This window comes from Leopardus geoffroyi, chromosome D1 (genome assembly GCF_018350155.1).
Source record: "Leopardus geoffroyi isolate Oge1 chromosome D1, O.geoffroyi_Oge1_pat1.0, whole genome shotgun sequence".
In the NCBI taxonomy this organism is placed as follows: Eukaryota; Metazoa; Chordata; class Mammalia; order Carnivora; family Felidae; genus Leopardus; species Leopardus geoffroyi.
Genome location: NC_059329.1, coordinates 58,829,351 through 58,855,642, shown reverse-complemented (window position 1 = coordinate 58,855,642; position 26,292 = coordinate 58,829,351). Strand labels below are relative to the sequence as shown.

General features: G+C 37.9%; 1 protein-coding gene and 1 non-coding gene across 5 annotated transcripts in view; both read right to left on the bottom strand.

Annotated features, from left to right (window-relative positions):
- The window catches only part of FCHSD2 (FCH and double SH3 domains 2), a 303,187-nt gene that overhangs the window by 106,536 nt on the left and 170,359 nt on the right, over positions 1 to 26,292 (bottom strand). For all 4 annotated transcript variants that reach the window (XM_045484109.1, XM_045484108.1, XM_045484111.1 and 1 more), the window contains exons 6-8: positions 25,289 to 25,422; positions 21,248 to 21,302; positions 20,129 to 20,257 (exon numbers count right to left, since the gene is read on the bottom strand). In XM_045484109.1, coding sequence (XP_045340065.1) covers positions 20,129 to 20,257; positions 21,248 to 21,302; positions 25,289 to 25,422 — 318 coding nt within the window. The remainder of the gene's footprint in view (positions 1 to 20,128; positions 20,258 to 21,247; positions 21,303 to 25,288; positions 25,423 to 26,292) is intronic.
- On the bottom strand, positions 25,748 to 25,853 carry LOC123602766. The gene has a single exon (XR_006714544.1). It is a non-coding gene; the product is annotated as a U6 spliceosomal RNA (small nuclear RNA).

Here is a 26,292-nt window from a genome sequence, read left to right as displayed (position 1 = left end):
CCAAGGGACGAACAAGTGCAAATACCCTGGAGGAGAGAGCCTGGTACTGGTGAGGAACTGAAAGACAGTCAATGACTGAAGTGCAGAGCGATGGGGGGAGATATGAAATGAGGATAAAGGACAGGCACATAAGCAAAAAGCAGAAACAACTCAAATGTCCATCAACTGATGAATGGATAAACAAAATGTGGCATGTCCATACAATGGAGTATTATTCAGCTGTAAAAAAGATTAAGTGTTGATACACACTATAACATGGATGAATTTTGAAAACATTATGCTAAGTGAAAGAAGCCACACACAAATGGCTACTACATACTACAAGATCCTGTTTATATGAAATGTCTAAAAGAGGAAAATCCATAGATACAGAAAGTAGATTTAGTGGTTGCCAGGAGGTGGTAGGAAAACAGGGAGTGACTACTAATAGGGTACAGGGGTTCTTTTGTGGGTAATGAAAATTTTCTGGAATTAGATTGTGGTCGTAGTTATAAAACCTTGTGAACATAATAAAAAACACTGAATTGTATACTTTAAAATGGTAAATTTTATGTTACATGAATTATATCTGAGTTTTAAAAGATAAGTTAGCAGAGAACATACACCTTTTAAATTATCTTGAGGCTTTCCAGTTTTATCTTCAGAATAGTAAGTGTACAGAACAGATGCTCCAAAAATTACTTTTTAAAAAAAACTTATTTATTTATTTTGAGAGAGAGAGAGAGAGAGAAAGAGAGTGAGACTGGGGTAGGGGCAGAGAGAGAGACAGAGAATCCCAAGCAGGCTCCACACAGTCAGTGCAGAGCCCAATTAGAACTTGATTTCACCAACTGTGAGATTGTGACCTGAGCCAAAATCAAGAGTTGGACACTTAAATGACTTAGCTACTCAGGCGCCCCCCAAAATTACTTCTTTTTAAAAAATGTTTATTTTTGAGAGAGAGACAGAGCACAAGTGCGGGAGGGGTGGAGAGAGAGGGAGACACAGAATCCAAAGCAGGCTCCAGACCCTAAGCTGTCAGCACAGAGCCCGACACAGAGCTCAAACTCACAGACTGTGAGATCATGACCTGAGCCAAAGTCAGACACTTAACCAACTGAGCCATCCAGGCACCCCCAAAATTACTTTTTGAACAAATAAAAAGACTTTTTGATAGATAAACTCAATAGTCTGTAATAGTGAGAGATGTGTCATTTGATTTAAAACTATTATTTATAATTCTGCTTCCTAGAAAATGTCTTTAGGCAGACCTGAAGCTTTTATTCAGAGTTACTCCTTTCCAGAGAGTCATCTGTTAGATGTGCTATCTTATTTGTAGTTATGCCTCGATGCGTCTATCACAAAAAGATAATATGTGAAGATGAACCAGGGCCCAGATTACAAGTAGGATGAGAATCACTGTGGCACAGATATCTCAGTGGGGAGTCCTGAATGGGAGCTTGTCTTGCCAAATAATATTTTATCTCTAACTATAAATCTTAATTTCCTAAACAAGATTTTATTCTAATTTCCAAAATGATAGTGCTGAAGTAGAATTTCAGAAAGCCCCATAAACATGCTACTGTTTTTTGGCAGCATTAAAGGCCATGAACTACTCCATGAGCATAAGGCCTACGTCAGGATGCTTCTGACTAATCATCTTCACTTCAGAGATCCAGCCTTAATGGTTTTATAATAGCAATGTTAAAAGATATGCCACAAATTGATAAAAATAACAAAACAAAAACCAAGACCAGTTAGTCTTCCCTTTAAAACTTGTTGAGTACTACTAACATTAAGGCCTCATTCAAGGATTCACCTTACGTGACAAACATGGTTTTTATTATACACACGTGTACATATACAGTTCTATATACATTACTACCTTTTCTACAGATTTTTTTCTTCCTGAGAGAGACTGAGAGCATGAGTAGTAGTAGGAGAGAGAGAGAATCTCAAGCAGACTTCACACCCAATGTGGAGCCAATGCGTGTTCTTAGGGTTGTTCTTAGGGTTGTGAGATCATGACCTGAGCCAAAATCAAGAGTCAGATGCTTAACTGACTGAGCCACCCAGACACCCCAGTTTTTTTTTTTAATTAAAGTTTATTTTTGAGAGAGAGGGAGAAAGCACACATGGGGAAGGGGTAAAGAGAGAGGAAGAGAGAGAATCCCAAGCAGGCTGCATGCTGTCAGGGTGTAGCCCGACGTGGGGCTTGATCCCATGAACCATGAGACCATGACCTTAGCGGAGACCATGACCTTAGTGGAGACCATGACCTGAGCTGAAATCAACAGTCAGACACTTAATCAACTGAGCCACCCAGGCACCCCCATAGCATGTTATTTGTGATAAATACAATTCTTGGGTTGACTGAGTGGCTCAGTCAGTTAAGCATCCAACTTTGGCTCAGGTCATGATCTCACGGTTCAAGCCCTGTGCTGATAGCTCAGAGCCTGGAGCCTGCTTCAGATTCTTTGTTTCCCTCTCTCTGCCCCTCCCACATTCATGCTCAGTCCCTCTCAAAAATAAATAAAATGTTAAAATTTTTAATGAAAAAATTAAAAATTAAAAAAAGAGAAATATAATTATTATGTTTAAAGGCTTTACTGAATGAAATTTAAAACCTACACATTGGTCATACCAGAAAAACATCACCAAATGCACACAAGTGAGACCTGACCTTCATCACAGGAATAGGGCACTATATTCAGAAAAACACCTGTCCATAGCTAGGGACTATTTTAAGCCACGACTAAGCACCTCAGTGATAGAATATAATCTCTATTATATTTTGTGACATCATTACATCAATATGAGAATCATAACCAACAGCCACCAAAATTTACCAGCAATAGATGAATATTATTTGCCTTTTCAAAAAGGTCTTAAAAGGAGAAAGAGAGGGAGAAGTCTTGATAAATGATTTATAAACAAAGAAAACTTGCTAAAGCCATAAATGGCTAAGAATGTTGAAGATTCTGTTAGTTCAAATATCACTTCCTTTCTTAACCCCAAAGCTAATGCCATCAATGTCTACTACATCAAATTTTTAACCAACAATAAATATATCACAGAATCAAGGAAGATTACTGGATACCTAGTAGCCTACAATTCCAGTGAGTAAAAACAATTCAATATTTCTATTATATAAAAAAACAAATATAATAATTAAACTTAATGGAAAATATATACTTCATAGAAAACTGCATTAAAAAGCTAACAGTCAGGGGTGCCTGGATGGCTCAGGTGGGTGTCCAACTTTGGCTCAGGTCATGATCTCACAACTGGTGGGTTCGAGTCCCACATCAGGCTCTGTGCTAGCAGCACAGAGCCTGGAACCTGCTTCAGATTCTGTGTCTCTGTCTCTCTGCTCCTCTCCTGCTCACGTTCTCTCTCTCTCTCTCTCTCTCTCTCTCTCTCAATCTCTCAAAAATAAATAAACATTAAAAAAAACTCATAGTCAAATATCTAACCTAATATTTAGTTGAAGAAGAAAAAGGGCTACTTTTTTTAAATTAAAAAAAAATTTTTAACGTTTATTATTTTATTTTATTTATTTTTTTAATATATGAAATTTATTGTCAAATTGGTTTCCATACAATACCCAGTGCTCATCCCAAAAGATGCCCTCCTCAATGTCCATCACCTACCCTACCCTCCCTCCCACCCCCATCAACCCTCAGTTTGTTCTCAGTTTTTAAGAGTCTCTTATGCTTTGGCTCTCTCCCACTCTAACCTCTTTTTTTTTTCCTTCCCCTCCCCATGGGTTTCTGTTAAGTTTCTCAGGATCCACATAAGAGTGAAAACATATGGTATCTGTCTTTCTCAGTATGGCTTATTTTACTTAGCATCACACTCTCCAATTCCATCCACGTTGCTACAAAGGGCCATATTTCATTCTTTCTCATTGCCCTGTAGTACTCCATTGTGTATATACACCACAATTTCTTTATCCATTCATCAGTTGATGGACATTTAGGCTCTTTCCACAATTTGGCTATTGTTGAGAGTGCTGCTATAAACATTGAGGTTCAAGTGAAAAGGGTTACTTTAATGGCATTTTAGAATTCTTTCTTCAATGTCAAACATTTTAAAGCTTCATTAAAAACTCTACTGTTAGTAGTACGCTTAGCAAATATTCTCATGCGTCTCTCCAAGACCAATGGAACCAGTGGTTTTCACTGTAACTCACTTTCATAAGTGCTCATACAACTCCATCCCTGTGAAATCCCATCCTTGTTCACCAGAGCCTACTGACATCCTACTACTCACTATGTAAGGCCTATTCAAGATGCAAATTCTTCCATGGAGAAAGGTCCTCCATGAAGAAAGACCAGTGCAACCTCTCCCTCGTCATTTGGATGCTAGGTATAAAACAGGGGAGAGAACAAAATATTTGCTGTCAGGAATCTTACATTCTACTGAGATCTGATGGCCTACAGCTATCTGTACTGCTTACATTCATAAAACACATGACTAGAAGCTATTAATGCACATATAGGGTTGCCTTAAGGATTAAATGAAATTATATGAATGTAAATCCTATATAGAATAAAAGCTAAATAAATAATAGCTATTACTATTAAATGTTCTTAAATTATAGTTATTTTTTGGATGTCTTAGTTCTACTTCTAATTTCTAAAGTCCCTGACAGCAAGGATTCACAGTGTTCAGCTCATTTTGTTGGTAAAAAGGCACTTAAAATTATTTGCTATGCAGGGTAAAGATAATAAAAGCGCAGCCTTAAAAATGAATGGAATTCTGACACATGCTCTAACACAGATGAATCCTGAAGACATTACACTAAGTGAAATAAAGCAGACACAGAAGGACAAATACTATATGATTCCACTTACATGAGGTACTTTACGGTAGTCAGATTCACATACAGAAAACAGAATAGTGGTTTTCAGGAGGCCAGAGGAGAAAGGAATGGGAGTTATTGTTTAGTGTACACAGAGTTTCAGTTTGGGAAGATGAAAAAGTCCTGAAGATGGATAGTGGTGATGGCTGCACAATACTGCATGAGTACTTAATGCCACTGAACTGTATATACAGAAATGGTTAGGTCCATATTAGACTTCTGGGGAAGATGGCTGAGTAGGAGGATCCTAAGCTCACCTTGTCCCATAGATACAAGTAGATAACACCCACATCAGTGTAAACAACCCAGAAAATGACCTAAAGACTGGCAGAAGAGACTCTCCACAGCTAAATGTAAAGGCTATATCAAAGAGGGTAGGAAGAGAGGCGACACAATCGGGACCAAACAGACCCATGGAACTGGCCATAGGAGGGAATCCGGGGGGCAGAGAGGGGAGAGAAACACTCTTACACCAAGCACCCAAGACATGGGGAAGGGGGACCAGAGTGAGGAAGACAAATCCCCATAACTCTGAAAACCAGGGGCTTGGGGCGCCTGGGTGGCTCAGTCGGTTAAGCGTCCGACTTCAGCTCAGGTCACGATCTCGCGGTCCATGAGTTCGAGCCCCGCGTCGGGCTCTGGGCTGATGGCTCAGAGCCTGGAGCCTGCTTCCGATTCTGTGTCTCCCTCTCTCTCTGCCCCTCCCCTGTTCATGCTCTGTCTCTCTCTGTCTCAAAAATAAATAAACGTTAAAAAAAAAAAAATTAAAAAAAAAAAAAAGAATAAAACCAGGGGCTTAACTTAACACCTGGAACTTTAAAAATTAGCAGGCTCAGCTCTGGAAGAGTCTGGGGGCAAGAAAATACTGAGTTCCCCTCCTCTGAAAAACAAACAAACAAGAAAATACTGAGTCCCCACCTTTTTTTTTTTTTTTCAATATATGAAATTTATTGTCAAATTGGTTTCCATACAACACCCAGTGCTCATCCCAAAAGGTGCCCTCCTCAATACCCATCACCCACCCTCCCCTCCCTCCCACCCCCCATCAACCCTCAGTTTGTTCTCAGTTTTTAAGAGTCTCTTATGCTTTGGCTCTCTCCCACTCTAACCTCTTTTTTTTTTTTTCCTTCCCCTCCCCCATGGGTTTCTGTTAAGTTTCTCAGGATCCACATAAGAGTGAAAACATAAGGTATCTGTCTTTCTCTGTATGGCTTATTTCACTTAGCATTCACTCTCCAATTCCATCCACGTTGCTACAAAGGGCCATATTTCATTCTTTCTCATTGCCACGTAGTACTCCATTGTGTATATAAACCACAATTTCTTTATCCACTCATCAGTTGATTGATATTTAGGCTCTTTCCATAATTTGGCTATTGTTGAGAGTGCAGCTATAAACATTGGGGTACAAGTGCCCCTATGCATCAGTGCTCCTGTATCCCTTGGGTAAATTCCTAGCAGTGCTATTGCTAGGTCATAGGGTAGGTCTATTTCTAATTTTTTGAGGAACCTCCACACTGTCTTCCAGAGTGGCTGCACCAATTTGCATTCCCACCAACAGTGCAAGAGGGTTCCCGTTTCTCCACATCCCCTCCAGCATCTGTAGTCTCCTGATTTGTTCATTTTGGCCCCCCACCTTTTAAGAAATAGCACAACAGCCCTGAGATACAGCACAGAGGCAGTAGTTAGGAAAATGCCTGGGGTATATGGGAAGATTTATTTACTAATCTCAAAGTGTGTGCTGGAGGGGTAGGTCATTGGGAGATTTCTCCAAGAACAAAAGAGCTGCTGGTGGGTGCTATTTCCGTCCCGCAGCCTAGATACACTGACACCAGCAGAACGATTTCAGTGCCAACACTCTCCACCTAGCTCACTAACAGACTGCCCTTCCCACCCATCTGCACTTCGGCAGATCCATACCCTCAAACCAGTTGGCCTTGGCAAGAGTTTCGGGCAGCTGCAGGTTCCCTCCCACAGCAGACTTCCACACACCTTGCTAATACCTCCTGCCTCACTCCAATATTTTCCTATGCCCTGCCCCCTTCCAATATACCCCAGGCCAGAACCCTTTCAAAGTGGTACCACACGCCTGAAAGTGTGCAAGCAGCACCAACAAGGGCCAGCACCACTCTAAAATGACTTCTACCCCAGGAAGGGTGGAAGATAACCACATACACCAGTCGGACTGTGGCCCCAGCAGTGGGCTGGGGGGAGACCTGTGGTCTGACTGCAGACCCCACCCCAAAAGAAGCTTCTTGGGAGACAATACAGGGAAAGTGCCCTGCGCTTTGGTGCTACTGCATCTCTAACAAATGCCTGGTCTGACTCAACTCAAGCCCCAGGTGGCTTCAGACTAGCCCACTAACAACACAGGGACTAAACCCTGCAGAGAGAGACAGGCAGAGAGAGACAGTGCAGATGACTAGACTGAAGGTAAAAGCGACTCAGCCACATGCAACACACACATGAAACACCAGGTGCTGGTGAGCAGGGGATTACACTGCAGGGCACGCCAGGACCTCTTGTTCGTTCATAAGGCCACTACTTTCAAGAGCAAGAGACACAGCTAACTTTCATAACACATAGAAACAGATGTAGAGAGTTAGACAAAAAAGAGGAGATGGAGGAATATGTCCTAAATGAAAGAATTCCACATATGAGTGAAATCATACAGTAGCTGTCTTTTTCTGACTGGACAGCAACATGTACAAAAAGGAAACTGGACCACTTTCTTACACCATACACAAAAATAAACTCAAAATGGATTAAGACCTAAATGTGAGATCTGAAACTATAAAAATCCTAGAGGAGCACAGGCAGTAACTTCTCTGACATTGGCAGTAGTAGCAATCTTTTTCTAGGTAAGTCTCCTGAGGCAAGGGAAATAAAAGCAAAAATGAACCATTGGGAGTACATCAAAATAAAAACCTTTTGCACAGCAAAGGAAACAATCAACAAAACTAAAAGTGAACCTATTGAATAGAAGAAGATATGTGCAAATGACATACCTGATAAAGTGTCGGTCAGTATTTAAAATATATAAACACACACATACAAAAACACAACACAAAAAAACCCACCAAATAACTCAATTTTAAAATGGGCAAAGACACGAACAGATGTTTTTATAAAGAAGACATACTGATGGCCAATAGACACATGAAAAGATGCTCAATATCATTAGTCATCAGGAAAATACAAATTAAAACCACAATGAGATATCATTCGCACCTATCAGAATGACTAATATCAAAAACACAAGAAACAACAAGTGTTGGTGAGGATGTGGAGGAAAAGGAACCCTCATTTACTGTTAGTGGGAATGCAAACTGGTACAGCCTCTGTGGAAAACACTATGGGGATTCCTCAAAAAATTAAAAATAGAATTCCCATATGATCCAGTAATTCCATTACTGGGTGTTTACCCAAAGAATACAAAAACACTAATTCAAAGAGATATATACACCCTTATGTTTATTGCAGCATTATTTACAATAGCTCAATTACGGAAGCAACCCAAGTGTCCACTGATAGATAGATGGGATATATATATATATATCCCATATATATATATATATATGGCCGAGTAATACTTTATTGTATGTATGTATATACATACAATGTAGTATGTATACATACATATAGTATATATACATACATGTATGTATGTATGTATATGTGTATATATATGTATATATATATATACACACACACATATATATATACACATACACACATACACACACACACACACACACACACACACACACACACACACACTAAAGTATTACTCGGCCATAAAAAAGAATGAAACACTGCCATTTGCAACAACATGGATGGATCTAGAACATAATGTGAAGTGAAATAAGTCAGGGAATGACAAATACTATATAATTTCACTCCTATGTGGAATTTAAGAAACAAAACAAACGAACAAAGAAAAAAAGAGACAAAAATATACTCTTAAATATAGAGAAGAAACTTATGGTTACCAGAGGGGAGATGGAGAGGATTAAGAGTACGCATATCATGATGAGCACTGAGTAATGTATAGAATTGTTGAATCATTGTATTACACACCTGAAAGTAATATAACACTGTAAGTTAACAATACTGGAATTAAAAAAGAAAAAAAAAGGAAATGGTTAAAATGGTAAATTTTATGTGTATTCTAACAAAATAATTCTTTTTTATAGCTAATGCTTTAAAATTTTTTTTCATGTTTATTTATTTTTGAGACAGAGAGAGAGAGAGGGAGAGAACCCCAAGCAGGCTCTGTGCCATCCGTGCAGAGCCCGACACAGGACCCGATCCCAAAACTGTGAGTTTATGACCTGAGCCAAAATCAAGAGCCAGACACCTAACCGATTGAACCACCCCAGCGCCCATTTAACAAAATAATTTTTTAATTTTTCTTTTAACTTTATTTCTGAGACAGAGACAGAGCATGAGTGGGGGAGGGGCAGAAAGAGACAGAGAGAGAGAGAGAGAGAGAGAGAGAGAGAGAGAGAGAGAGAGAGAATCAGAAGCAGGCTCCAGGCTCTGAGCTGTCAGCACAGAGCCCAACGCGGGGCTCGAACTCACAACCAATGAGATCATGACGTGAGCCGAAGTCAGTCAGTCAACCAACTGAGCCACCCAGGCACCCCTAACAAAATAATTCTTAAGAAGTTGGTTTTTTGCTTTCCCCAAAAGATCTCAGAACAAGGCAAAGATGTCCACTCTTACCACTTCTATTCACCATTGTACTAAGGATCCTAGCCAATGGAGTAAGGCAAGAAATAAAAAGATTTATGGATTAGAATGACAGAAATAAAGTATGTTTATTTAGTTTGACATGATGATGGTCATTTAAAATGGTAAGGAATCCACAAAAAAGCTACTAGAACCAATAAGTGAATTTAGGAAGACTGTAGGATACAGGTCATATAGCAGACTGCATTTGCAAAAAAAAAAAAACCAGCCACAGCCCTATTTCTGGGGCCACATATTCTTATATAACTTTGCCACACTACACTAAGAAGCAGAATATATCCCATCGATCCATCTTGATTCTGGGTAGAACCTTGTAACTGTTTCAATGAATGGAATGCAGAAAAGAGACTGTATGACCTTTGAGACTATTACATAAAAGGCTATATTGCCTGTGCCTGGCCAGCCTCCCTCCCCTCCTCAGAAAAACTGTCTTTCGCCCAACCACAACACTGTGAAAAAGCCCAGGTGACACAAAGAAGCCAAGTGCAGAAACTCCAGCTGGTAGCTCCAGTAGGTCTCAGCCAATAGGGAGTATCAAGCACTAAATCATATGAGAAAGTATGCTCTCAAAAGAATTCAGCTGCTAGCCTTTGACCTGCTCTAGCTGAGGTGGAGTGCTACAGAAACAAGTTATCCCCACTGAGCCCTATCCTAAGTGTAAATTCAAGAGAAAAATAAATGCTTTTGCTGTTTTAAGCCACTTAGCTTTACAGTAATCTGTTATGCAGAGTAACACAGTAACTGCTATAGGTCAATATATAAAATTTTCTATATATTAATAAAATGATTAAAAGATGAAATGAAAACATAATGGTTACAGTAACATTGACACACTTAGGAATAAATTTAACAAAATATATTTAGGACTGTTGAGGAAGGCAGAATTAGAAGATGATCCCAACAATCCTTGCCCTTATATAATCTGGTTGTGGGGAGAACTTACGAATGATGAGATATTATTCCTGTGACTATGTTCTATGAAAAAAGAGAAGTTGTCTGGTACGCCTAACTGCATCACAAGAGCCCTTTAAAAGCACAGAATTTTCTATTAGTAGCAAAAGAGGAGGAAGTTAGAGATTAAAAACATGAAAAGGAGTGTACATGTTGGTTTGGAGATAAAGGGAGTCATGTGGCATAAACCTGAGAGCAACCTCTAGGAGCTGAGAGTGACTTTCAGCCTGCTGCCAGCAGCAAAACAAGGACTTAAGTCCTATAACCACAAGGAACAGGATTCTATTAGCCATCTAAATGACCCTGGAAGTGGATTCTCTCAGTCTCCAGATAAGAACCCAGCCCAGGAAAAATCAAAATCAAGGTTTTGCCCTTGTCAGAGCCTAAGCAGAGGACCCAGCTGAGCCTACTTGGACTTTCAACCTACAGAACTGTGAAAACAGTAAATGGAGATATTCAAAGTCTCTAAGTTTGTGTTGATTTGCTACATAGTGATAAAAACTAAATATAACTGCAAAGGAACAAGAGAGACATTTTAGGGGACAGAAATATTCTATATACTGATTGTGATTATGACAGTGATTACATAGGTGTATGCATTTGTCAAAACCCAACCAACTGTATATTTAAAATAGATGCATTTTAGTGTATATTAATTATACCTTAATATAGTTGATTTCAGAAGAGCTAGTTTCTGGGGCACCTGGGTGGCTCAGTTGATTAAGCGTCCGACTTCAGCTAAGTCAAGATCTCATGTTTGTGAGTTCAAGACCTGTATGGGTTTTTGCACTGTCAGTGCAGAGCCTGCTTGGGATTCTCTCTCTCTGCTGCTTCCCCACTTGTGCCCTCCCTCTCAAAATAAATAAACTTAAAAAAAAAATAAAAGAGCTGGCTTCTGTCTGGTTTTCTCCTTATACCTCTTGTCATCATATACACTACACTCATAAGTAGTTTTATGTGTTCTCTGCTTCAGTACCCCTCATTTACTGATTCTCTAGCCCAAGAATCCAAATAAGCCCTCAAGCCAGAATATTCAATTGTCACTGGAGGGTGTGAGCAATAGATTATCATGATCTGATTTATATTAAAAAAATTTTTTTTAATGTTTATTTTTGAGAGAGACAGAGGCAGAATGCAAGTGGGTTAGGGACAGAAAGAGAGGGAGACACAGAACCCAAAGCAGACTCCAGGCTCCGAGCTGTCAGCACAGAGCCCAACGTGGGGCTTGAACCCATGAGCCGTGAGATCATGACCTGAGCTGACGTCAGACACTCAACCGACTGAGCCACCCAGGCGCCCCTGATTTACATTTTTAAAAGATTACTAGGAAAAGTCTAGCATGGAGATCATCCATGTAAAACTTAGAATTCCATAAGCAATTTGCTAGTTGGAAAATCATATCTTAGAACAGTTGTTTCCAAATTGTATTTCAAGGAGCCCTAATGGAAAAAAGACAGCCTCTTTAACAAATGGTGCTGGGAGAACTGGACAGCAACAGGCAGAAGGTTGAAACTAGACCACTTTCTCACACCATTCACAAAAATAAACTCAAAATGGATAAAGGACCTGAATGTGAGACAGGAAACCATCAAAACCTTAGAGGAGAAAGCAGGAAAAAACCTCTCTGACCTCAGCCGTAGCAATCTCTTACTCGACACATCCCCAAAGGCAAGGGAATTAAAAGCAAAAGTGAATTACTGGGATCTTATGAAGATAAAAAGCTTCTGCACAGCAAAGGAAACAACCAACAAAACTAAAAGGCAACCAACGGAATGGGAAAAGATATTTGCAAATGACATATCGGACAAAGGGCTAGTATCCAAAATCTATACAGAGCTCACCAAACTCCACACCCGAAAAACAAATAACCCAGTGAAGAAATGGGCAGAAAACATGAATAGACACTTCTCTAAAGAAGACATCCGGATGGCCAACAGGCACATGAAAAGATGTTCAGCGTCGCTCCTTATCAGGGAAATACAAATCAAAACCACACTCAGGTATCACCTCACGCCAGTCAGAGTGGCCAAAACGAACAAATCAGGAGACTCTAGATGCTGGAGAGGATGTGGAGAAACGGGAACCCTCTTGCACTGTTGGTGGGAATGCAAATTGGTGCAGCCGCTCTGGAAAGCAGTGTGGAGGTTCCTCAGAAAATTAAAAATAGACCTACCCTATGACCCAGCAATAGCACTGCTAGGAATTTACCCAAGGGATACAGGAGTACTGATGCATAGGGGCACTTGTACCCCAATGTTCATAGCAGCACTCTCAACAATAGCCAAATTATGGAAAGAGCCTAAATGTCCATCAATTGATGAATGGATAAAGAAATTGTGGTTTATATACACAATGGAATACTACGTGGCAATGAGAAAAAATGAAATATGGCCTTTTGTAGCAACGTGGATGGAACTGGAGAGTGTGATGCTAAGTGAAATAAGCCATACAGAGAAAGACAGATACCATATGGTTTCACTCTTATGTGGATCCTGAGAAACTTAACAGGAACCCATGGGGGAGGGGGAGGAAAAAAGAAAAAAAGAGGTTAGAGTGGGAGAGAGCCAAAGCATAAGAGACTCTTAAAAACTGAGAACAAACTGAGGGTTGATGGGGGGTGGGAGGGAGGAGAGGGTGGGTGAGGAGGGCACCTTTTGGGATGAGCACTGGGTGTTGTATGGAAACCAATTTGACAATAAATTTCATATAATAAAAAAAAAAAAAAAAAAAAAGGAGCCCTAGTATCCAATATAATGCCTCAGGACAAAAGGAAAGAAATAGAAGATGACATATGCCGGTATGGGGAATGGGGAAAACACACAAAGGGGAAACAGCCTCACAAGTTTTAACCCAATAGCTTCCTTTCACCTGCTTTATGTTTAAGGATTCCATGTAGGAGTTAGTAGCAGTTCAAATGTTAAATATTTTTTAAACTACTGCTTTGTAAGTTTGGTAAAAATGGGCAAGAAGCATCCTGATTTTCTGCTTTTGTGTCACAGGGAGCCAACTATAACATAACCAATAGAGCAAGGGAAAGGATTCACCACCTCATATTCCTTAAGACCTTTAGTTGCTGCTCAAGAGAATTATAATCTTCTTATTTCTGGCTCACTGATGGTATGAATCATGTCTAATTCACCTCTGTATCCCCAAGTGCCTATCACCTAGTACACACTGAAATACCTGCTGAGTTTAACATGACATACAAACAATGTTAAAAGGTGTAATAAAAAGTGCTGTAACACTTTAAAATCTAACATTCTTTGGTAAAGTTACTAAAACGTATCACTCTTAGGTATATTTCTTTAAGAACTTCTTGCACAAGTACACTAGGAGACATGTACAAGAATGTTTGATAGCAGTACTGTTTACAACAGTAAAACAAAAACAACAAAAATTTCAGTCAAGAACATCAATAAGTAATTTATGACATATACACAATGAAATACTATATAGCAAAATAACGAATAAACTAAAGTTAAAAATCCGTATTAATCCACAAATATAATATTCAGTGGGGAAAAAAAGCAAGGTGCAAAATATTACAGGGTACGATACCATCTAAGACAACACAATGTATCGTGAGAGTGGTGGTTACGATGTGGAGGACGAGAGAGAAGTATTTTAGGACAAGTCGCAGAAGAGGCTTCCATTTTACTAGTAGTCTTTCCTTTCTGAAGCTCAGTGGTGATTAATGGGTATTCATTTACTATGCTTTGAGTGTATTTATACTTAGAAAATTTCATATTCAGTTTAAAGTTCTACACCAAGGATTGGCAACTAAGGCCTGTAGGCCAAATCAACCTCAACACCTATTTTTGTAAGTAAAGTTTTACTGGAACACAGCCATTCATTTGTTTATGTAGTGTCAGTGACTATACTACAATGTCAGAGTTGAGTGGTCGTGACAGAGAAGTCTGAAGTATTTACTCTTAGGTGCTTCACAGAAAATGCTTGCCAACCCCTGTTCTATTTCCAGGTATAGAGTGCAAATGAAGGAGAATTTAATTCTGAAACAACACAAATAAATCATGGTGATGGTTACTGGGAAAAATGATCAGCAGGTGTGATGATAGCCAGATTATAAAAAAAAGAATAGGAGGAAAACAAGGAAAAACTAAATAAGCTTTAGAGCACTGCTGTCTAATAGAACTTTCTGAGATGATGGAAATATTCTATATCTGCACTGTTCAATATGGAAGCCACTAGCCACATGTGACTTTGGAGCACCTGAAATGTGGCTATTGTGACTGAGGAACAAAACTTAAAATTTTATTTATTTTTAATTATTTTAAACAGTCACGGGGCGCCTGGGTGGCGCAGTCGGTTAAGCGTCCGACTTCAGCCAGGTCACGATCTCGCGGTCCGTGAGTTCGAGCCCCGCGTCAGGCTCTGGGCTGATGGCTCAGAGCCTGGAGCCTGTTTCCGATTCTGTGTCTCCCTCTATCTCTGCCCCTCCCCCGTTCATGGTCTGTCTCTCTCTGTCCCAAAAATAAATAAACATTGAAAAAAAAATTAAAAAATAAAATAAAATAAACAGTCACGTGTACCATACTGTACAGTGCACCGTTAGAGCTCTGGAGGACAGATTGATAGCAGTTGTCACCTGAAAACTAGGCTAGGGTGCTTATTCAAAGGAACGGCGGGGGACAGAGTTGCCTCCAATTTAGAAAATTTCGGCCACTGATGGAAAGGCAAACCATGGATCATCATAAGGGTATGGTTAATATATACTCTTTTCTAAGAAAGAGGGCATAAAGAAAGAGGATACAAAGTAAGAAAAGCAGAGAGCCAACCTTGAGATTTGGGGATTTCCATGCTAATTTGTTAAGTGAACAACCATTATTAGGTGAATGAGAAGTACAATAGCTAGAGAGTTAGTTGGCAGGGAAACCAGAAGAGCTATGATTTAAAATTTCGAAAAACGAGTTCTACAATCTCCCAAGTGAATGAGGAAGGCTTTTGGAGTAATAAGTAATTAGCTAGAAAAGCCATAAAAATAAGGGACCTAGATACCAATAATGACTTTTTCTTCATTTAATCAAAACAAACATCTGCAAAAGATATGCCATGTTATCATATTTTCTAGGTTTCTGTCACATAGAAAGATGTTTAACTTTTATTACTTTGTTCAATTATACAGTACATATTTTATATATGTAAATATATACAAAATGTACATAATATGTATATTTATGTATGTACAATATGTACATCCAATATGTACAAAATATGTACATATTATATATATGTATATATATAAAATAACATATGTAACAAATTACTTTGTTCAATTATATATGATAAATATATCACCCAGATATATTTAGCTTCCACTGAAGACGATAAGCCTTTGTCTAGAAATAAGGTCCTAGTGTTATAAAACTTTTCAAATCCTTCATTAGATTGACATTTCTTCTCTTTTCTACTATGATACACTGTGCTTCATCCTTCCTTATCCAAACCACTAAGAAAATATTCCACAAGCTAATAAAAGTATCAGTTTATACACTGTACGAGAATATGCTACCAAAAAAAAAAAAGAATTCTAAGGAACAAACTTACTTCCCAGCAGCCAATACAACTGCTATCTATAGATGTGATAAAATCAGTTGTCTGGTTTCCATGTTCTAGCAATAGCTTTTTTGTTTTGTTTTAGTGTGGAGTTCAAAAATAACTGCCTGATGATACACAGACACAGAGCAGTATATTTAGTATCTGTTTTAATCAATATTGGCATAAGGAATACAAAATATTCCTTGGGGAACCTGTCTAAATACTTGTATTTAGACACATGATCTTATTATAGCAGGGGAGAATTTGCAATTTTCAATTATTAATTTTATTTTACAGTTCTCTCAGAATTTATGATATTCACAGTAGACTACTACTAATTATACTCCTCTTTACTATCAAGAAGATTGGAATGGTATGTAGAAAAGAACAGTGTGATCTGTAGTAAAGAACACAGGCTCTGAAGTCATAGAGACTCTGAATTAAGGCCTGGCTATTATATACATACCCAATGAACCTCACTGAGCCTCTGCTACCTGATTTGTAAAACAGGGATAATGATATTTAGTTTGAAAGATGTCATGAAAACTAAATGAAATCACGTATTTACAAGTACCTAGACAGAGAGCCTAGCCATGCTTGACACCCAAATAGCTGCTTCACTCTCATTCCCAGGCATTTAAGGTCTCTTCTGTAATTTTTTTCCCTCTTCTACATGTTTAACCTAAGAATACAATGTCCAATAAATGTAAGAAGAAAAGAGAATAATCAGTTGTTTTGATCCTGAAAAGGCAGAAGGGGATAAGATATCCAAAGCTAAGGTGAAAAGATCATCTTTAGACAGGATAAACAACTCAAAGGTTGGGGTTCCTTGGCAGAGTCTTGAACATGCATGAAGGCAGATAATGGGAAAATAATGGAGTTCCCTTTTAATAGCTTGTATTTTCTCTGTAAATTAGGAAGAAAGACCACTTGCTAAGTGTGAAAGAGAAGAGGAAAGTTTGAGGTTTGAGATGGAAAAAGTTGAAAAAAAGTGTTAAAAATAGTAGGGAAAGTTAACCAGGGAAATACAGCAGGATAGCTGAGCAGTGTCGAGGGTCCATTTGAGACTGGGTTCCACATTAATTTATGAACATGAATGTGTTCTGTTCTGTTGAAAGATTTTCTTCAGTAGTACTCGGCTACTTAGATGCAGGTACAAAGAAAGAGGTTATCTGTGTTCAACTTGAGTTAGAATTTCATTTCATTTCATTTCTAGTCTAGTCATAATGAACTATGAACACTAAACTAGGATAAAGGAAAAAAAATGAGAAGGGATAATATGCTAAAGTGTTTAGGAGTAATATTAAGCAATCAAAAAAAAGATAGCTGTTATATCATTAACTACGGTCCTCTAGCAGAAAGTAATTTCATTATTCTAATTTGTAATCATTTCTTTAAAAAATTTTTTGTTAATGTTTATTTGTTTTTGAAAGAGAGAAAGACAAGAGTGAGAGCTGGGGAGGGGCAGAGAGCGGAGGAGACACAGGATCCAAAGCAGGCTCCAGGCTCTGAACTGTCAGCTGACTCGGGCTAGAATTCACCTGAAAGCCAAAGTTGGATGCTTAACTGACTGAGTCACCCCCTAATTTATAATCATTTTTATGTATCTCTCTCTCTTTCACCAGATTGAGCTCTTTGAGGATAAAAAGAGTATATTGCTTATCTTTGATTCTTCCCAAAGTGTGGTCCAGTAGCTACCACACTATGACTACTAAAAGCACATAATTAAATCAATGAATCAAATATCTTGCTTCTAAGCTATTCAGAGGGGTTTTTGGTTTGTTTGTTTATTTGTTTTTAAGATTCTAGCTAGGGCATTAGAACCTTAACAACAATTCAGAAAATAAGACATTTCTAAGAAAGGGCCACTGTCAATTCAATGATAGAATCTTACTTAGTAGCTACAATACAATGGGTAAGAGTTTTCCAAAAATGCAGACTATAGAATTAACATGAGGAAGAAAATGAATTAACACAGACACAACATGAAAACTGAGAATACATTTTTCTATTTTAAGGGAAGAAAGGAGACTCCTGCCTCTATTTTTATCATTTCAGGACCTTACAATGTCTCATGAAATGAGTAATCTGAAGCATAACCTACCCAATGCTGATCAAATATCTGCGTTAGAACTTCAAAGTAACTTCAAAGATATATAATCTGAGAGCTGGCCAGGTCCATTAACTTAATCTTTGTTTTGGGGCAGAGGGCAGACCCCCAAAAGAATACTGTACCTTTCCCAGTTTATCAAAGGCCATAGGGTTTTAAGAAAGAGATCTTTTTTGGCTGTGGATTCAATTTAAAAAACATAAAGATTTTATTTTTGCTGCTGCTTAAACTAATACGTTCATTTTAAAGTATTCAAAGGGAAAATATATAGTCAACAGCTTTGACTGTATATAGGGAATCACAACTTTGAATTGCAAGCTGTATTGAGTATCTTCTTTAATAATGGATTGTTTGAGACTGTGTGTGTGTGTGTGTGTGTGTGTGTGTGTGTGTGTGTGTGTATGTATTTTTTCCCCCCTAGAGAAACTATGTTATAATGAGAGATCAAGTCTCTTGTTGGTTCTTGTAAGTATGAAGCACCGTGTGACACCTACTAAGATATTAAAATGCCTAAGCCTCTAGGTCCAACATTTTATGAGAAAACGTATGCAGACTTTTCATCTGAGATGTGAAAAGAAACCCTTGTTTTTCTTACCACTTGTATTCTAACCAGTAGAAATCAAAACAGGCTAGGAAAAAGGGATTTAAGGCAGTGAACAAAAAGGAAAGAAAAAATTCTGCAACTGGATACTTCTTAGCCCAGTTTGACTCTCTCCATCACTCCTATTTTTTCCTGAAGGAACCAGGAAATGTCCTGTCTCTACTTTCAAGGAAAGAACTTATAGTTCCTACATAGAGTTTATCTCCTTCCCAGAGCCACTGTAGAAAAAAGAGCACCCACTCCTACTGCATCCCCATTCTCAACACTTATCATTTGTAAAGCAAGCAATTCAATGAAAGTAATGTGTTTTGACAGTCAATAAGAACAACACATTTGAGGGGTGCCTGGGTGGCTCAGTCAGTCGAGCATCTGGTTCTTGATTTCGGCTCAGGTCACAATCCAATGGTCGTGGGACTGAGCCCCATGTCGGGCCCCGTGCTGAGCAAGGAGCCTGCTTAGGATTCATTCTCTCTCTCTCTCTGTCTGTCCCTCTCTCTCTCTCCCCCACCCCAATGCCTCTGCCCCTCCCCCACTCTCTCTCTAAAATGAAAAATTAAAAAAACATTAAGAAAATAACAATGTATTTGAAAAGGAAGGTTTGAAAATATAAGAGAAAGACAGAATAATCAAATGTTTGGGTCCTTGAGAAGACAGGAGAAAATGAGATACACTCTATGTAAAATTATATACCAGCAACAAGTGGGGAGCTGGCAGTAAGTTAAAAAGGTTTTCTTCTCCACCTCTTTTCCTTTACTTCAGTGAAAGTTAAAGATACACATAGATGTATAATCAAAGAAAGACCAAGATAGAGTTTGAGTACATAAGAGACATAATACAATCTATCTACATTTCAGGGTGATATCCAGGGTAGAGACATTTTCATAGAACTACTAGGCATTTTCTTGTCTTCTCATGGACACCCAAAATCATAAAACATTAATGTACAAGTTTCCATATCAATTAAGGATAAAATTGTGAAATTTTAAAAATCTAAGCTTTAAAAAAATAATCTTATTTTGTATTTTATATATTAATAGCCATTATATAGTAAACATCTGCCACTTGCTAGAGACTAATACATAATACAGTCTTTTACTGTGATTTGGTTTTGAATGATATTTTACATTAAAAATTAATTCAAAATTACCTGAAAGAGAGGCTACCCAAACAGTATCAAGTATACTTCAATGAATTGCAAAGAAGCCTGGCTGCTACTGTACTTACACTTAATCCTATCTGCCTAATTCAACTCATGAGTTGTTTTGTCTTTAATGAAACAAAATTACCACAGATATTAAGTCTGTATTACCTTCATAATGTTAACTAAGTCTGTTTGATAGTAGCGATCCTGGTGTGCATTTGCTGCTGCTAATGTAAGAAGATAATCATTCCTTGCGTGGGTAGCTTTGGAATTACATTCAGATCGCCGGGCTTTTAACTAAAACATAGTAAAAGAAAAAAATCAATGCAAACTGACAAATGAACTGTAAAATATATAAAGATACCATTCTTAGCTGGCAATTAATGGCTCCTCAACAAGAGTAAAGGTAACCACGTGGAAAAATATTCATACACATAAAAAAATACTCAACACTAGGGGCACCTGGCTGGCTCAGTCAGTGGAGCAGGTGACTCTTGATCACAGGGTTGTGAGTTCGAGCCCTATGTGTGGCACAAAGTTTACTTAAGATAAAATTTAAAAATTAAAAAAAAAAAATTCAACACTGTTAAGAAATTAAATAAACAGTGATTAGAACTGTTATACATGGTAAGAGTGTTCTTACATATTTCTTATTTACATTTAACCTACTTCCAGAGCTTTTCAGGAAACTTCAAAATATTTTGCTCATTTTATTCAGATGGGAAAATAAAGGTTCCAAATTGAGTAAGTGCCTTATCTTCAAAGACATGGGTAAAGCTGTTGGGAGTTAGAAAAGTTTTTTAAAAAAAATCAACACTCCTCATGTGCCAAAAGAACTGGGTGCTAGTTGGGATCATGACAGCCAAAGGCAGGTTATTAAATTTAACTTATCAGGTATCCACAGCTTAAGGGTCCCACAGAAAAATCTCACTTGCATTGGCCCAGAATATATACTCAAGTGTGTAAATATGAATGAAATGGATTTTGCAGAGATTTTCTAGAGCCTGTGGACTAAGCTTCTTGGACTAAGAGTTACAGACAACAGGCTACCTAAGCAGGTAAAGTATAGAAACCAATCTCTGAAACAATCTTGACAAGCAAGTGGTGTCCAAGTGCTGACATCTGGGTGAAAAACTCCCATGAACTGGGAAGGAAACTTCTTCCCTAAGTTAATGACTTTAATATGCTTCTCTACATTAGGTGGAAATAACTGACTTTAACCCTCAAAAAAACCAATTTTTTTAATAAGCTAAGGTTTCTCAATTGTGAAAATTTTCAAAAACTTACCTTTACACTCGCCTTCTGTAAACTGATTCTTGATTGAAAAAGACTAAGTTTAGATCTATAATAAAACAGAAAATAGTATGTTTAATAAAATTATAAAATTACATATAAAACTTATTAAGTATTATAATTCCAAACATTTTTTAAAATGACACTTTCCACAACACTATTAAAGAGTACTAACAAATGGAAAACCGACAGCAATGATTATTTTCCTTTATTTTACTACAGGAAGAATATTGTAGTGCAACAGAAAATATTGGGATATTTAATAAAAATATCCTGAATGACAAAAATACAATGACAAATCCAATATATTGGTATCTCTTAATAAACAAGAGTCATCAAACTACAGTTTATTTCCATTATCATACAATTACACACACTTTAGTTCCTATAAGAAAGTTTAAGGATGCCTAGGGATGACCAATCTATGGAGGCAAAACTTAGGCTTTCAGTGCCGTGGGCAATATGCTGTAACACCTGCAGTGCAATCTACAGCATGATATTACCGGACTCTTGAAAGTCCTTAATTCCATTTTTTTCTCCCATTAAAAGTCCACTGTTAATACAGTATTTGAATACAGTGAGAAAGTCCTTGTTCTCTCTGCCCTATATGATTTTGTTCTATTCGATCTTCTCTCATTCTGGTGTCCTTATTTCTCTCAATCCCTTTTGGTTTGGGAAGGAAACAATAATCTAACAAAATGCTGGTTTTACCCAAACAACGAGAGATAACCAGAAGAAGAAAGTCAACAAACACTAAGGAATAACCAACACCCCCACAACCAGTGACTTTTGAGGCGGCAATGTTTGTCTCGACTGCAGTGTTATGGTGACTGCCGTGGGAGAACTCAGGGCATGTGCTGAATGCTATGCCATAATACGAAGTCAAGTTGCAGACCACCTGGGAATGGAAGGCGCAGCAAGCCAGTCTCTGCACAGCAAATGTGAGGAGGATAGCAAAAGCAGTCTTTCTAACAAAAGAGAAACATTCAGGGACGTACACATATGCATCCTAACTACTTCCCCAGTGTTTAAAAAAAATAAGGTCCACGATTATCCTGTTATTTTCTATCTTGCCATATTCATATTTCCTAGGGTTTTGCCTGTTTTTATTAATCAGATTGTTATTCATTTTGATTTAAGAAAGCAAAGGCCTGGGGCGCCTGGGTGGCTTGGTCGGTTAAGCATCCGACTTCAGCTCAGGTCATGATCTCACGGTCCGTGAGTTCGAGCCCCGCGTCGGGCTCTGTGCTGACCGCTCAGAGCCTGGAGCCTGTTTCAGATTCTGTGTCTCCCTCTCTCTCTGCCCCTCCCCTGTTCATGCTCTGTCTCTCTCTGTCTCAAAAATAAATAAACGTTAAAAAAAAAAAAAAAAAAAGAAAGCAAAGGCCACAAGCTTTAAAATTTGGGACAGCCTGTTCAAGGCTAAAAAAGACTAGGGTATTCTTGATTCTCCTTTTTTATTGTAGTCATTATCCAAATAGTCTGAGTTGCACCTGGATTTTCCAAAATAAGGTTTTAAGTTTCTAGTTTCTGCTTCATTTGCTAATTTTCATATAATTCTTGTGTGGAACTTAAGAAGGTATTAGTAATAGAATAATACAGTTCCTGGGGCGCCTGGGTGGCTCAGTCAGTTAAACATCTGACTTCAGCTCAGGTCATGATCTCACGGTTTGTGGGTTTGAGCCCCACATCAGGCTCTGTGCTGACAGCCTGGAGCATGGAGTCTGCTTTGGATTCTATGTCTCCCTCTCTCTCTGCCCCCCAACCCCTGCTTGTGATCTCTCTCTCTCTCTCTCTCTCTCTCTCAAAAATAAACATTAAAAAAAAAGAAAAAACAGTTCCTGTGCTCAAAGATTATGATCTATAAAAAATAAGATATATATGAACGGTGAATTGTATTGCACACTCCTCTTCATCATCTACTTCCAAATGTTAATTAATGCTCCTTAGGGTCTCAAACTCAATTTCTCATCTAATATAGGATTTCAACCCTATAGCTATCATCTGATAGGCAATCAACCCTGATAGGCAATCATCTGATAGGCCCTATTCTCATCTGAGAGTTAGATACGTGACCCCCTACCAAATTTATTCACCTCAGAGTCCTAGAGGCTCTTCAGAACCTACACATCCAAAACGGAACTCATCCTTCCCTTCCCTCTTCCTTGTGTGCTCTCTCCTAATGTGCACATCTTACTGTCTGTCAAATCACCTACCAAAACTACATATAGTCTAGTTTTCACTTCCCCTTTCTGATATTCCTTCCCATCTTCTTCAAGATTCTGTCCAAATACCACTTCTTCTATAAAGGTTTCCTTTTTCATGAGGCAAAATTAATCTATTTTCTAGGCTTACAAAACAGTGTTTTCATACAATTACAGCAAATATGTTACTGAGTGACATGAGGCACTTAATTTCTTTGAATTTGCTGTGAATAAACAAGTCATAAAGTTACTTTTAAACACAGTTGTCTTTAATTCTAGGCTTTAAATTTCTTAAGGATGCAAAGCTTATCTTACTCATCTTTGTACCCACAGCACCCAATATAATTATTCAATAAACGTTTAGTGAGTGAATGAAGATAAAGAAACATTTCTTACTCTGTAGTTGAATGAATTTTCCAGAGAAGTTACACACTGAGATAAAATGTCTTATATACTACAATCCCTTTGAATTTGGGCCATATTAGAAGGCAGTTTCTTGAGATCAGCATCTGTGAATTAGACCCTGTCAAATCTAGACTTCTTAGGAATAGCCTTGCAATTGTCCTCATTTACACTCTGTGGCCCTTGGCTAAAGTAGGTATTTACATATGCTCTACAAATCTGTCAACTCTCTGTTCTAGAATCCTGAGAGTTTTAAAAAACAAATTCCTAAAAACCACTAGGAGAGGAAATTCCTATTAGAGATTATCTAATCTAAAATCTTCAGGTCTTATTGGGAAGATGGGTTCATTGACTCTATGAAAGTATGGGAAATATTTGTATGCTCACAAAAATAAAATCATAAAGACAATAAACTAAATTAGGGAAATATTAAATATGTTTTCCAGTAACATTAAGTATTTCATGAGTATTCGTCTACCATACTTTGGTACTACATAAACTTTCAAGGATACACTAAATTTTCACAAGAGGGTTATGAGATTGCTTAACTTCCTGCTGATAAAAGCATATTAATGAACCTCACCCACTAGTTGCTAGTCTGTACAAGTGTTCATAACCTTTCTGATTTCATGATTAGGAGTTCAGAGTCCCAGATTTTGCATTAAACGGGAGTCTCAGCTCTCCTCACAGACCTCTTTAGAGTACCATTCTATGACACAGGTTTATTTTTTCTCAAAAACTTTTTATCTTTCCTCAACTTGTCATAGCAAAAATCTTTACTGCTTGTTTTAGATCTCTTTTCTATTACCAACTGCCAGTTCCTTCTGTACCAAATGCCAGTTTCTTTTTTTCCTAATTATTCTCAAAATCAAGGACTTATAAGTCACATATATTAAGAGTAAAATTCACACAGTTGCTAAAGCACACATTAAAAAAGTGTATGTATTAGAACTTCACATAAGAGAGAAACTGTGCTTGAGTCAGGTTTCTATACTGAGGTTAGTGCTCTTATATATTTGACATGTCCAAAGTCCTTCAATGGCATGCTAAGGATCAGGGATTTCCAAATACAACTGATTTAGAGTCTAGCATGAAAAAAATGAAGCTCTTAAATCCTGATACTCAGATACCACAGCAACTTCAACAGGCTTTTGCTAAGCTTTCGATACCATGTTCATTTGTCTTCTTTCCTTTCCATAATTCAATTGAACGTGAAACTGACTGATCAAACATTCTCTTATTGCTATATTAATTGAAATGAGATCAGCCAATATGAAAGAAAAATTTGAAAGTATGTAACATTTATAGGTCAGACGAAACCAAGATAACCTGAGAATGAGTCTATGCCCTATATTAATAGAAAACAAAGTACTGGCAAAAATAACATTTATTTGCATAATTACTTTTTCAGAAATGCTAAAACACATACTTTGCCTCGATGTCAGCTTTCTCCCGTACTGCATGAGCCATCTGTTCAGTCTCAAAGTACTTCTTTTTGCCTTTAGCTAAATCTTTCACCGTCTCTTGTAATTCAGTTTGGATCTTCGTCAACTGGTCCACACACTGTAAAATACAAAGTACAATTATTATGATATTAGTTTTCAGGCTTACCGAAAATGAATTTGTCCTAAGGACTATGCACCATGCCCTCAGGATGGAAACCCAGGAGAAAAATCAGCACTTTAGTCTCCGTCAAATTGTAAATTAAAATCCAGTGAACAGCTGGTACTCCCATCTCAAGTAAGGTATTGAATATTGTCCCAGTTTGCTTAACAACTCTGCTTTGAGAAATAACCACAGTGCCGCTGATGACTGACAGGAAGGTAAAGCAAAAGAAAAGCAACAATGAAAATGCTTTTATTATTGGAGATTTCATGGCGATAAAGGCAAAAGAACAAAGCAATTCTGTATTTCTTCATAATTCTTGCACAGGGGCCATACTAATCTTCTCTGTATCATTCCAATTTTAGTATATGTGCTGCCAAAGCGAGCACTCTTCATATTCTTAATAAAGTCTCTACAAGTTTGGGGAACTGACGGTGCAAAGGTAGTGAAAAATTCTACTCTGGGAAAGAAGGAATGAAATCTGACAAGTCTGACATTAAGTCCGAGATGAAGAAGAGAAGCAAGAAACCTGGGTACCACATAACAGTTACTACTCAAAATTACTGCCAGCTCAATTCTTTGGATACACCTATACACTCTGAGAGAAGGGACAGACATAATTAACTCGAAGAAATGTTTAATCAATAAATTTTTATAACACACTTGGGCCAAAGTAACATTGCTTTGGAACTCTTCTGGATATCCAAAGGGGAAACATTTTTCCCAGTTTGAAACAAACCACTGAAAAGTTTTGCCAGCCTGAGACAAATTTAGGGAAGCTCTCACTGAAAAACTTCTGAGCCTGAAATAGTATTTAGTGGAGACTGA